This window comes from Mesocricetus auratus, unplaced genomic scaffold, assembly GCF_017639785.1.
Source record: "Mesocricetus auratus isolate SY011 unplaced genomic scaffold, BCM_Maur_2.0 Super-Scaffold_15014, whole genome shotgun sequence".
In the NCBI taxonomy this organism is placed as follows: domain Eukaryota; kingdom Metazoa; phylum Chordata; class Mammalia; order Rodentia; family Cricetidae; genus Mesocricetus; species Mesocricetus auratus.
In genome coordinates this window covers 5,770,479-5,784,689 of record NW_024429186.1, presented here as the reverse complement: position 1 = coordinate 5,784,689, position 14,211 = coordinate 5,770,479, and the positions used below count along the sequence as shown (strand labels likewise).

General features: G+C 44.8%; 2 gene segments (V, D, J or C); both read right to left on the bottom strand.

The window, feature by feature from the left end:
* Positions 1-14,211, bottom strand: part of LOC106021008 — a gene marked incomplete in the record, with an annotated part of 314,407 nt that overhangs the window by 281,541 nt on the left and 18,655 nt on the right.
* On the bottom strand, positions 9,946-10,708 carry LOC121139213. The segment is given in 2 exon segments: positions 9,946-10,452; positions 10,551-10,708. Coding segments are annotated over 2 exon segments (375 nt in total).

Below are 14,211 nucleotides of genomic sequence, written 5' to 3'. Positions count from 1 at the left end.
CTATGTGTTGCCACTCCCTGTAAATTTATGGGGACGGGATGTGTTACAAGCCATGGGCATGACCCTAACTAATGAATACTCCCCCAGGCATCAGCCATTATGGCAAAGATGGGGTATACAAAGGGTAGAGGCTTGGGTAGGCAAGAACAAGGCAGAATAAAACCCATTACGCAACACGGAAATCGGGGTAGAAAAGGACTGGGTTTTATTTAGGGGCCGTTGAGGCTTCACGACCCATACCATGGAAAACAGAGGAGCCGTTATGGGTCTCTCAATGGCCTCTATCCTCTGAAAAATTAGAGGCTGTCACAAGATTAGTGCAAGAACAGGAACGGCTGGGGCATCTAGAGCCTTCTACCTCCCCATGGAATACACCAATTTTTGTTATTAAGAAGAAATCTGGGAAGTGGAGATTACTCCACGACCTGCGGGCCATTAACAATCAGATGCATCTTTTTGGCCCTGTTCAAAGAGGCCTTCCTTTGCTTTCTGCACTTCCTCAAGATTGGAAGCTTATTATTATAGATATTAAGGATTGTTTCTTCTCTATTCCACTTTACCCACGGGATAGACCAAGGTTTGCCTTCACTATCCCTTCTCTTAATCATATGGAACCAGACAAGAGATTTCAGTGGAAGGTACTGCCGCAAGGCATGGCCAATAGCCCAACAATATGTCAGCTGTATGTGCAGGAGGCTTTGGAGCCAATTAGGAAGCAATTTACATCTTTAATCGTTATCCATTATATGGACGATATTCTTATTTGTCACAAAGAGTTAGATGTTTTACAAAAGGCTTTTCCCATGCTGGTGGCTGAATTAAAACAGTGGGGATTAGAGATTGCCTCAGAAAAGGTTCAAATTGCAGATACAGGCCTCTTTTTGGGCTCAATGATTACTCCCAAAAATATAGTTCCTCAGAAAATAGAAATTCGCAAAGACCACTTACAAACATTAAATGATTTTCAGAAACTTCTGGGAGATATAAATTGGTTGAGGCCCTTTTTAAAAATTCCATCTGCTGATCTAAAACCCCTCTTCGATCTCCTGGAGGGTGAGCCTCATATCTCCTCACCCAGAAAATTTACCCCTGCCGCCCACCGAGCCTTACAGATGGTGGAAGAGGCCTTACAGGAAGCACAATTACAACGTATTGAGGAGTCACTACCTTTTAATCTGTGTGTTTTTAAGACAGCTCAATTGCCAACTGCAGTCCTGTGGCAACATGGACCATTACTTTGGATTCATCCAAATGCTTCCCCTGCTAAGATTATTGACTGGTACCCTGATGCTGTTGCACAGCTCGCGCTTCGCGGAATAAAAGCAGCTGTTACACATTTTGGCAGGGATCCTGATTCCTTGATTGTGCCTTATACTGCTGCACAAGTTCAGACCTTGGCAGCCACATCTAGTGATTGGGCAGTTTTAGTTACTTCCTTTTCAGGACAAATTGATAATCATTTTCCAAAGCATCCAATTTTACAGTTTGCCCTAAACCAGGCTATAGTGTTTCCACAAGTGACAGCTAAAGACCCACTCCCAGATGGGACTGTGGTGTACACTGATGGATCAAAAACTGGTATGGGAGCTTATGTGGTCAAGGATAGGGTTATATCTAAACAATATAATGAAACTTCACCTCAAGTTGTAGAATGTCTGATAGTACTGGAGGTTCTTGAGGCTTTTCCAGGACCCCTCAATATTGTATCAGATTCCTCTTATGTGGTTAATGCAGTTAATCTCCTTGAGATAGCTGGAATAATAAGATCCTCCAGCAGAGTTGCTAACATCTTTCAGAAGATACAAGCTGCCTTGTTAAATAGGAGATTTCCTGTTTTCATTACCCATGTCCGAGCACATTCTGGACTCCCAGGTCCCATGTCCTTAGGGAATGACTTAGCGGACAAGGCTACAAAGCTGGTGGCCGCTGCCTTGTCTACCCATGCACAAGCAGCAAAAGAATTCCATAAGCGCTTTCATGTGACGGCTGAGACCTTGCGCCGTCGTTTTGCTCTATCCAGGAAAGAGGCTAGGGAAATTGTTACTCAATGCCAGAATTGCTGCGAATTCTTACCTACTCCCCACATGGGAATAAACCCACGTGGCATTAGACCATTGCAGATGTGGCAGATGGATGTTACTCATATTCCCTCTTTTGGAAGGCTTCAATATGTTCATGTTTCTGTTGACACCTGTTCTGGCGTAATGTTCGCCACACCCCTAACAGGGGAAAAGGCCTCATATGTGATTCAACATTGCCTTGAGGCCTGGAGTGCTTAGGGAAAACCCAGAATTTTAAAAACAGACAATGGACCAGCATATACCTCTCAAAAATTCCGACAGTTTTGTCGGCAAATGGATGTTACCCATCTAACTGGCCTACCTTATAACCCTCAAGGACAGGGCATTGTGGAACGTGCCCATCGTACACTCAAATCATATCTGATTAAACAAAAGGGGAGTATTGAGGATGTTCTACCCTCGGTACCAAGAGTTGCTGTATCCATGGCACTTTTTACCCTTAATTTCTTGAACTCTGATGCCCAAGGCCACACTGCGGCTGATCGCCACAGTTTAGAGCCTGATAGGCCAAAAGAAATGGTAAAATGGAAAGATGTCTTGACTGATCTCTGGAAAGGCCCGGATCCTATTCTTATAAGATCCAGGGGAGCTGTGTGTGTTTTTCCACAGGAGGAAGAAAACCCCCTGTGGATCCCTGAAAGACTCACTCGAAGAGCTCCTTCACAACTCCAGAATAAGAAGGATGGAGGCCAAGTGGGTGATGAAGACTCTCCTACTCGGGATGATGGTTCCTAGTATGATGGGAGAGTTACGGTGGGCCATCATGTCTACCTTCCCCTACCGATGCCAGTGATGCAGAATGCCCAGGTGTTCCCTAGATTTTTCACAACTAATAGAGAGTTGGGGCTTGCCCTTTTGCCTTTAGATCCTCAGATACAGAGTTTTCAGGATGAGAGAACCTTGTCATTAGTAGGAAGCTTGTGCTTTACTGTGATTTCTTCATTAAAGGATAATTTTATTCATATGGATCCAGAAAGATCTAATGCTAATCCTTTTGAATTAATGGAAGCTGTACTGATCTTTCTCCTATGATAGTGAGAAGGGACAGATTACTTTTGATTGGAAAGGGGCATTAGGCAACAGTCTGAGTGAGGGACAGAGCTATGGATCATCTGATTGGTCCTCCTCCAATGTTAAGTATACCCCTTTTAAGAGAACTAATTATTCAGCTGCCCTTTATTTGGGTTGTGAGTAATGATACCTTAGGTAAGAATCAGAAAGAAATAAATTGCTCTGCTTAGAATTGTTTTTATGCATTATGCTGGGATGCTATTAAGCACCCTTTTGCTTTGGTAATGCGCATGCCTCGATTTGTTCCAGTTCCTGTTGAGACGCCAAGTAATTTGAGTTTGTTTAGGGAAAAGCGAGATTTTTGGGATCTCTGCTATTATTGTGGGCCTGATAGCCACCGCCGCGGTTACTGCTTCGGTTACCGCCTCGGCCCTTGCACTTTCTGCCACTGTGCAGACAACTCAAACCATTAATGAACTATAGGCCACTGTGACCATGGTCCTAGATAAACAGGCCACTGCCAATTCTCAGATACAAGGAGGCCTGATGTTGGTAAACCAACAGATTAATTTGGTTCAGGAACAATTGGATATATTGTGGCAGATGGCCCAATTGGGATGTGAACAAAAGTTGCCTGGCCTTTGTGTCACTTCAGTACAATATGAGAATTTTACAAGAGCAGCTAACCTGTCACAAGCTCTGTCTCAACATTTATTACAGAATTGGACTTTTGAGTTTGAGCAGACACTCCGTGAGTTGAGAATGGCGATCCTGCAAGTGAATTCGACGCATCTGGATCTTTCTCTGATGGAAGGCCTCTCCTCCTGGATTTCATCTGCATTTTCTTATTTTAAGGAATGGGTGGGGGTAGGATCATTTAGCCTAGTTCTCTGCTGTGGAATAGTGTTGATGCTTTGGATGGTGTGTAAGCTCAGAGCCCAAACAAAAGAGACAAAGTGGTGGTGGCACAAGCACTTGCTGCCTTAGAACACGGAGCCTCCCCTGACATTTGGTTAACCATGTTAAAGCAATAGGTCGCTGGCCTCCCAGCTCTTGCACCCCACGAGGCTAGTCTCATTGCACGGGATAGAGTGGGTAGGCTTCAGCAGCCCAAGGAGTTGCAAGGCTAAGCACTGCACAGGAGAGGTCTGCGGTATAACGACTTTCTCCTGGGAGATAAGTCATCTTGCATGAAGGTTCTATGTCATGATCTCCTTCCCCCAGAAAAACGACATCGGACTGGTCAGGGCTCTCTCTGGGGATAAGACCCTGGAGAGGAGCTTTGTACATGTTCCAAATTTGCACATGGGGATTTGACCTCTATCTCCACTCCAAAGTTGTGGGTGTCCTATTGCTTCAAAAATAAATGAATAGGGGGAGATGTGAGGAGCCGCCCTCGCTATCGCTATTGCCGTTAGAAGATGGCGCTGACATCTGCTGTCAGTTGGAGTTAACCGTTAGAAGATGGCGCTGACATCTGCTGTCAGTTGGAGTTAACCGTTTAAGCTGTGCCTCTCCCGTGGCGTCATCTGGGGTGATGTGCAAACCACCAATCCCGGCTCTACACGTCTCACTCGGAGCTCCTAGGCTTATATAAGGGGCTGGGTTTCTTAGCTTGGGGTTTCCCTCTAAGAAGCTGATCATCTATCTCTCAAGATGCATTAAAGCTTTACTGCAGAAGGATCCAAGTGTTCTGCGTCGTTCTTGCTGGCGAGACGGTAGCGCGGGACAATACAGAAAATGAAGAAGGCTTGTGTTGAATTAGCATTTTCCTTTTTCATGCTGTCTAGGATCCAACGATGGTTATGCCCACTCTTTTGGTGTACATGCAAACCCTAATTAATCTTAATAAACAATCTCCCACAGGTGGGTCCATCATGGGCTAAAAGGCTCACCACATTTGCCCTTAGGTTCTTGCATGCCAGGTGGTTCTTAATGCAAGCCCTGTGTACTCTGTAACCACACACATCCTTTGCTCCAGGCTCTATTCTGAGAGAAGCCTGTCCCTGCACATTGATTGACCCATGACAGCTCTGTCCCCTTCATGTCTATTCTGACTCAGCACATTGAAGTAGAGGAATTTCACAACATTTTCATTTTAATGTTATATCTTATGCTCTTCATATCTCCTGAAACTTACCCAGATGTTTTCAGCTTACTTAAATTTGGCAACTCCTTTAGAAAACATAAACTGAAGTTAATTTCATTCAAAGAGTTCACTCAAAGTGACCCCACATGGAATCCCACCTGTGTCCGTAATGACCCAGGGACAGTGCTTAGGAGCATGTGAACCAGTCCCACAGAGTCAGTACAGGCTGAGTGAGAAACAGACCATAGGGGAGGTCTGGGGTCAGCAGAACTTATCCTCCAGGAATCAAAGACAAATGACTTCCTAAGATGGGCTGTGCAGCATCTGCCAAATCCCCAAAGGATTTGAGATATCTGGGATGAAGGAGGAACAATTTTGGTCATATGATGTAAAAATTCCCACCCCATCTTGCGCAGAACAATTACCTCATCGTCCTTAAGACTCATTTAGAACATTATTTGACATTATTTATTACGTGTATGAGTGTTCACCAGCATCTGAGTCTTCTGTATACCATGTGTTTTCCTTTGTCTCGTGACCATCCTACATTCTGACTCGCTACAGTCTTTCATTCCGGTCATCTCTACCCAAGGCATAGAGAACCATCTGGGAATAAATCATTTCCATTCAGTGACTGTAAATGTTTTCTGAGTGAGTGGTGGGAGCAGTTTAAAGTGGGCTCCAGAGCTAATGCAACCCTTGAAGTGAGGGAACTCTTACATGGACTGTGGCTATCTGGAACAGTGGGCATTGGGGTTGCTCATGATTCATGTGAGACAGCCTTGCAGGCTTCCCTGGGAACTTCTGATTTGTTTGTCTTTCATCTTTCAGGAGGTGCAGGTGCCACCTGTGTGAAAGCAGGAAGTTCTCAGATAATGTCCTGGAGTTAAGAAAACACCATGTTCCCCGAAGGAGAGTGGCTTGTTCTCAGTGAGGCTTGAATGAAATGAGGTGTTCCTTGTGGAGCTGGCAAGAGAGGTTAACCCAGCAGGCTGCTGTGAGTCTTTTCAGCTCCCAACCCTACCTAGCAATGCAGAAATGGAGCATCTTTCCAGTGTCCCCTTGCTCACACAGTGCCCAAGACTGGGGGATGCTAAAAGAATGTAAATTTATTTTGTTCAGGGCTGTATATCCTGAGATACAAAATTTACAGCACTGGAAAAGAAAGAGGACCTCCTCCTGATATCTCCAGGCATGCCAGTTAAATCATTTAAGTCACTTTTCTAAGGATTCTGGCTTTACGCTGGCCTCCTTCTGTCACCTGGAGATTGCACTCAGTAAGTACCCTGGTCAGTCCAGGATTTCCTCATTGCACCAAGGTGCAAATGACCTCTTTAAGAGAAAGTCCGTCCCTGCCCTGTTACTCCCTCTTTCCTGCTCCTCTCATTCCCTTTCTTCCCACTCTCTCTTTTCCCTCCCTCTCCCCTATCTCTTTCCGGTTCTTCCCTAGGGGCAGACAGGACTTTTCCTGTCTCCCTGTTCTCTTCTGTCCTCTATCTGTCCCTTTACCCCCTTTTATCTTTCCTTTCCCCCTCCCTTCTCTTTCTATTAAAATTTCTTACTCAAGCTCTGTCTGCCTGGCATGTTTTTTCCCATCTTTGTTCATGCTCACCTGGCATGGAATCTGTCAATGTCCCCCAGGCAAGGTCCCCTCATGCTTTATCATAATAACTTCAACCTTTGAAACCACAAGTGCCATGGCTATTTCTCTAATACTGAGGTCTCTTCCAAAGTGTCCCTTAAAGTGACAATGACAGGAAGTTCAGACTATGTTCCAAACCTATGTGCTCTTTAGGAACACACAGAAACCACAGGGAAGGAGGCAAGACTAACTTATTTGAGACGGCATTGCTGTCTTCCCATGTTCTTGGCCTCTGTAGTCCTGGATGCTGCATATCGTTCCCATATTTGGCTGACAATATATTGAAATCTGGTATTTTCCAGACCATGAAGAACCCTCTGGTATAGTTTGGGAGCATGTGATATCAGAGCATGACTACACTAGAAACCTCCTTCCTCATCAGATCCATGGTTCTATCCTTGGCTAAGTGTCCCTGTGGAGCAGAAAAGTTAGACTACACAAAATGTGGATGTCCTATGACCCAGCTTTTTGGTAGTCATGAAGACAGAATTTTGGAGTTTAGGTACCATTCAAGCCCTCCTATGTGGCAAGAGCTTGAACTTCAAAGATATTCACACAGCCCTGTTAAAGTTGCTTTTTAAAATTCTATGGGCATCTGAACTGAACAAGGTACAGATCATTACACATGGCAATTAAACGTTTATATTCAGTAAAGGAGTCTAAATGGCTGAGAGACATTGTGAAAGTGCTCGACATCCCTAGCCATCTGGGAAATGCAAATCAAACCAACTCTGAGGTACCACCTTACTCCTTTCAGAATGGCTAAAATCAAAAACTACAATGACCATTTATTCTGGAGAGGATTTGGAGAAAGAGATAACTCCTCCACCACTGGTGGAAGTGCCAACTCGTATACCCACTTTGGAAATCAGTGTGGAGATTCCTCAGGAAAATTAGAATCAGTCTACCACAAGACCCAGCAATTCCACTCTTATGCATATATCCAAAAGATGTACATTCATACAACAAGAATTTCTGTTCCACTATGTTCATAGCAGCACTATTTGTAATAGCCAGAACACTGAAGCAACGTAGATGCCCTTCAACTGAAGAATGGATAAAGAAAACGTGGTACATTTACAAAATGGAGTACTATTCAGCAGGAAAAAACATTGAAATCTTGAAATTTGCAGGCAAATGGATGACACTAAAAGAAACCATCCTGAGTGAGGTTGGTCACAAAAAGAGAAACATGATATACCTTCTCATATATGGAATTTAGACATGAATCACGAGAGTGCCAGCCTACAATCCTACTGCCAGAGAGTCTGGGAAACAGAACCATCATCCAGTGCCTGATGGAAGCAGTGGCAGACACCCACAGCTAAACACTGAACTGAACTGGAATCCAATGACAGAAAGGGAGAACTCCTTGGAAAAGGAGTTAATACTGCGCTGGTTTAACACACAGAAACAGTTGACCTGAACAAGGGGGAGCTCTTGGACCCCGAATTGATTGCTGAGTAGAAAGCATGGGACTGATCCAGACACCCTGAATGTGGGTTTCAGTAAGGAGGCCTAGTTAATCTATGGGGCCTTGGGTAGTATTTATCCCTGACATAAAATCAACTTTGGGTGCCCGTCTCATAATGAGGGATGCTCTCTCAGCCTGGACTCTTGTGGGAGGGCCTAGGTCCTGCCCTGGATGAAATGGGAGACTCTGGAGATCCACCATGGAGGGCCTCACCCTCCCTGGGTATCAGATAGAGATTGGGTGGGAACCTGAGTGCATGGTGTGGAATGTGGGGGAGGATGGGAGGGAGAGGTAGGTGGGATTGACATTGTTTCTAACTCAAATTTTTAAAAAAGAAAAAAACAAAATGAGAAATGTAATATTAAAATATGACTGTTTGAATCAAGTGTCATATGTACTAAATAATAAGTTACCATTATGCTGAATTACAGCATTAGATGAGAACTTTATAAAATATACTGTTTTAAATATGTGTATATATTTCTGTGTGGGTAGTGATCTCAGGAACCAAGAGGGGCCACAGGTTCCTCTAGACTGTCACTGGTTCTGAGCTCCCCTGAGTCTAGGGCTAACAATCTCCATGTTCTTTTGTTTCTTCAAGACCTGATTCTGATCACCACACATAATCATGTCTGCACTGGATGATGATCTGCACTTTGTTCACGACATATACCCTTACAAATTTAAAAACAACTTTAACAGGGCTGTGAAAATAGATTATGCAGTTCAGGTTCTTTCCACGCAGCAGGGCTTGGGTGGGATCTACTTTCAGAACTTAGATCTTCATGACAAGAAAAATGACAGATTTGGCAGTGAACAAGTTATTGCATCTAAGAGAAATGGGGACAGCATAATCACTTGAACTCACCGACCAACCAGAGTGGTCAGTTGGTTAATTTAGGCACAGTTATAGAGCTTGTCTCAGATAATATGTGCAGACTGATAGAGAGAATCATATGTCCACACACACACACACACATGTATACGTACACACACACACACGTGCATACACACACATGAACAAACAGATGCACACACGCATTCACATAGGCGCGCACAAGTATGTGCACACAGGCTTGCACTCACACATATGTACACACAGGCATACACACACTTGTACACATACACACACAAGCATACTTGCACACACATGCAAACATACATACTCACATACAAACTTACACACACATAGGGAGAGATTTAAATATCTGTAGCATTGACGATTTCCGTGTTGGTGTGTTCACGTGTACCTAGAACAAACAGTGGATAAACAGAAGGAGAGGGAGGAGACTCTCGCTCTTTGGGGAATTGTAGGGAGAGAAAGTATGTACCCGTAAACACAGCTATATGGGACTGGTCACCGCCACGGATACGTAAAATCATCTCCCTACACACACGCACACACACACACACACACACACACACACACACACACACACGTACATACAATGAGACAGAGAAAGACGGAGGGCCAAAAGAACAGAGGGGGCTGCAGAGGGAGAGAGGAAGATGGAGACGAGAGAGGAAGAGAGGGGAAAAAGGCATAAAGGCAAAGAGGTCAGGGGAGAAACAGTAAAATAAATTAAAAAAACACTGATTCCAATGGAAAATGTATAATTGAATAGGTATTTGGGCTCTTGTTGAATTACTACACATCACACCTGTTGAGTGAAACCCTGAGTGTGGTGTGGAGAGGAAGCCCAGACAGAGAGGAGTCCAGCCCGGTTTGCCTGTCTGAACAGGCTCCTATGTGACCAGAGCTTTCTGTGCTCTCAGCGCCCCCTGCTGGTTCCAAGTTTCCTACATGGAGGTTTGTGTCTGAGCTCTCAGCAGCGTTCACTCACTGTGTCTCTTGCACAGTAATACATGGCTGTGTCCTCAGACTTGAGACTGTTCATTTGCAGGTACAGGGTGTTCTGGGCATTGTCTCTGGAGATGGTGCACCGGCCCTTCACCGCGTCGGCATAGTAAATGTAACTACTGCTACTACTAATGTATGCGACCCACTCCAGCCCCTTGCCTGGAGCCTGGCGCACCCAGTTCATCCCGTAGCTACTGAAGGTGAATCCGGAGGCTGCACAGGAGAGTTTCAGGGACTTTCCAGGCTGCGATAAGCCTCCCCCAGACTCCAGCAGCTGCACCTCACACTGGACATCTGCAAACAGAGAATTCTAGTCAGAAAACTGTCACAGAAGCTACTGTTTCTCTTTCTCATGTCCACACAACAAACAGTATCTCCTCTCTACTAATTACCTTTTAAAATAACAACAAGACAAAGCCAAATAAGCCCCGAGTCCATGGCGAGTGGCCTGTGTTAAGTGCTGATCACAGAATGGGAGGACCCAGGAATCCAGATCTGGGCTCCTCTGCCAGTGCTGCCAGGTCAGGGCAGGGCTGGCTTTCATGGGCACAGAGGAGCCTTATTTGCATGTCTTCCTGCTGTAGGAGGCTCTGGAGTTGGACCTGGTAAGAGGGCAGTACTCAGAGCAGACATAAGACATCAGACACACAAATGGCAGTTAGAGAAAATTACAGAGTAAATTATTGCTCGCCGTGTACTTTATTTTCATATAAAGTATTCACCACACTTTATTTACTTCCTTTTTCTTTTTTATCTTTTCTCAAGTGTTCTTTTTTAAATTGATTTTAGTTAAATTAAAAACAATCTTATTTTACATACCAATCCCATTTCCCTCTCCCTCCTTTCCTCACATTCCCCCCACCAGCCCTTTCATCTTTTACTCCCTCCATCTACTCTCCAGGGTGGGTGAGTCCTCTCAAGTGGGGTCTGTCACATCATTTGGGGCAGAATCCAGGCTCTTCCTCATGTATCTAAACTGAGAGAGTGTCCCTTTATGTGGAATGGGCTCCCAAAATCCATTTGTACACTAGGGATAGACACTGGTTCCACTGCCAAAGTCCCATAGACTGCCCAGGCCCCTAACTGACTCCCACATTCAGGGGGCCTGGTTTGGCCCTATGTTGGTTCCCCAGTTGTCAGACTGGGGTCCATGAGCTCCCACTTGCTCAGGTCAGCTGTAATCTATGGAACTTTGGGTAATATTTATCCCTGGCATACAAATGGATTTTGGCTGCCCATATCACAATGAGGGATACTGTCACAGCCTCAACTCATGCGGGAAGGCCTCAGCTCTGCCCTGATGAAATGACAAACTTTCGAGATCCTCCATGGAAGGCCCCACCATCCCTGTGCATGGGAGCAGAGATAGGGTGACAGACTGGGGGCCCTAGCAAGGGTTGCAGGGGAGGAGGGGATGGAGATGGAGTTGGGATCTGCATGTGAAGCATGGTTTTCGATCTTAAATTGAAAAATCTATTTAAAATGATGTATTGAGGTACAGTGGGTATACAGTAATATCTGCTTACTATCACGTGTTTTGTTGAGATCTCATGGGAGTAAGCATCCATGAAGCCACTATACTCTACGACAGACAAACACTACATTAGCCACTTTGGGGCATAAATACTGACAATGTTTATGCCTGTGAATGAGTTCTCCTGGCCTTTTCCCTGGAAATAGGTTTGCTGAACTTCTCTAATGGCAGTAGATCCTCTACCTTTCTCTGTTTTCCATACAGATGGGTGGGTTTTTTTCCAGGCTTTTGCTTTCACACTGCCTGTGTTTTCGATGGTTTGTTGTCTGTTTTACACAGCACCCTTCTGTCCCACTGTCTAGAAACTCAGCAGATACTCAGTCAGTGTTAAGTTTGGTTTGAACAGATACATGAAATGTAAAAGTCATGAATGGTGCCAGCCTCCACCTGTCAGAGACCCGCCTATGTTTCATAATAGTTGTACACTGCGTGAAGATGTGTTGCTGTGATTGCTGTAATAGCGCCAATAGCTAGGCAGGAGATATAGGTGGGACCTCTGGGCAAAGGGAAGAAGAGTATAGTCGAGGCTCATTGGATGCCAGCCAGACCCAATGAGGCAGACACTCAGATGGGACAGAGTTAACAGCACCATGGTGTGGGGACACCAGACCTTGAGCAGAAACCCACTTCCCCTTTGGCCTGGGAGCAGGCAGCTGTGTAATGTTTACTGAAAACAAGTCAGTGCTATAAAGCTCTTGATAGGGCTCAGATAAGGGCTTGCTCACTGAGATACCATGACTTTCACACCCCTATGGCTAGATGCCTCTTCCTGTCCCCCTGCTATGTCTCCCCAATTCTCTGGCTGGAGATTAAACCACCAGGCAGGAGGGTGAGAAGTCTGGAAAGAATTGTATGTAGATGAATGGCAGAAGTCCTTAAAAGGGGAAGTATTTTTTCTTGGAGAGACTTCTCTCTCCTAAACGGACTTGGAATCTCCTCCTAAGCTGACTTGGGAAGCATAAAGTTTTCTTAAAGCAACTGACCGGTCTCTGTGTCATCTATCCCGACCATCTAGCTACATTCTCGGATGCAGGCCGCACAGCAGGTGTGACAACATGGTAGAATGCATATTAATAAACTATGGGTTAATTGAAGTTATAAGAGCTTGAAAGTAAACCTAAAGTAAAGGCCTAGATTTCAAAATTAATACTGTGTTTCCATGTCATTATTTGTGACCTAGCAACCCAAAGAAAATTCTTTTACTTATAGAATCCAATGTGGATGCACATATTTCCACATAGGAACTGAGAAAGCTTTAAAACTCTTCAAAAATACCAACAGGAAGCCAGACACAGCTTTTCAGGCAGGCCATGGTGAGGGATGCACTCTCTGCAGGTGCCTGGGGACTTGAGTCAACCAGTGCCATGTGCAGAGCTGCATGGCAGGTTTAAGCCTTGGCTCACATGGTCAGAGTAGACTGCAGGCACCAGTAAAACAGTCCAGATAAGACAACCTTTAAACAGATTCAGCAGTGTTTGCATACAGTCATAGAGAAAACAAATAGTTATCTTGCCAAGGGTGTCCCAATCTACACAGGCTTTTCCCTCCCTGAATCTGCTTGATAAATTTCTGTCCAAGCTGATTAGTATCTTTCTTTTTTGATTTACTTGTTCTTTTTTAATTCCTTATTATAATTATTATTTAAGTTTAAATTTAAATTAGAAACAAGGTTGCTTCACAACTCATTTCCACGTCCCTCTCCCTTTCCCTCCTCTCTTCCCGTGGCCTCCCACAGCCACTCCCATTATCCCCTCATTACCCAGGGAGGGTGAGTCCCTCCATGGGGGTGTCCATAGTCTGTCATTTCATCCAGGGCAGGGCCTAGACCTTCCCTCGAAAGTTCAGGGTGAGAGTGCATCTCACTATTGTTGGGAGTCCAAAGTCCATGTGTATACTCGGGATGAATACTGATCTACTGCCCAAGGCTCAATAGATTACCTAGGCATCCTCACTGACACCCACATTCAGGGGATCTTAATCAGTCCCATGCTGAATTCCCAGTCATTAGCTTGGGATTCAAGTGTTCAACCTTTGTCAGGTCAGGCTGTTTCTGGGGGTTAAACCACCCCAGTCTTAATCCCTTTGGTCATCAGTCCTCCCTCTCTGTCACTGGATTTCCTGAGTTCAGCTCAGTGCTTAGCCTTTGGAGTCTGCCTCTTTTTCCATCATCCATTGAGTGAAGTTTCTGCTTCCCAGGCTCTCTGGCTATGGGATTGTAGGCTGGCACTCCCCAGATCTATGTCTAAAATCCATATATGAGCTAGAACATGCCATGTTCCTCTTTTTGTTACTGCATTACCTCACTCAGGATGGTTTCTTCTAGTGTCATCCATTTTCCTGTAAATCTCAGGATTCAATTGTTTTTTTCCTGCTGAATAATACTCCATTGTGTAAATGTACCACATTGTCTCTATCCACTCTTTGGTTGAGGGGCATCTAGGTTGCTTCCAAGTTCTGGCTATTACAAATAATGCTGCTATGAACACAGTGGAACAGACATCCTTGTTGTATGAATGGGC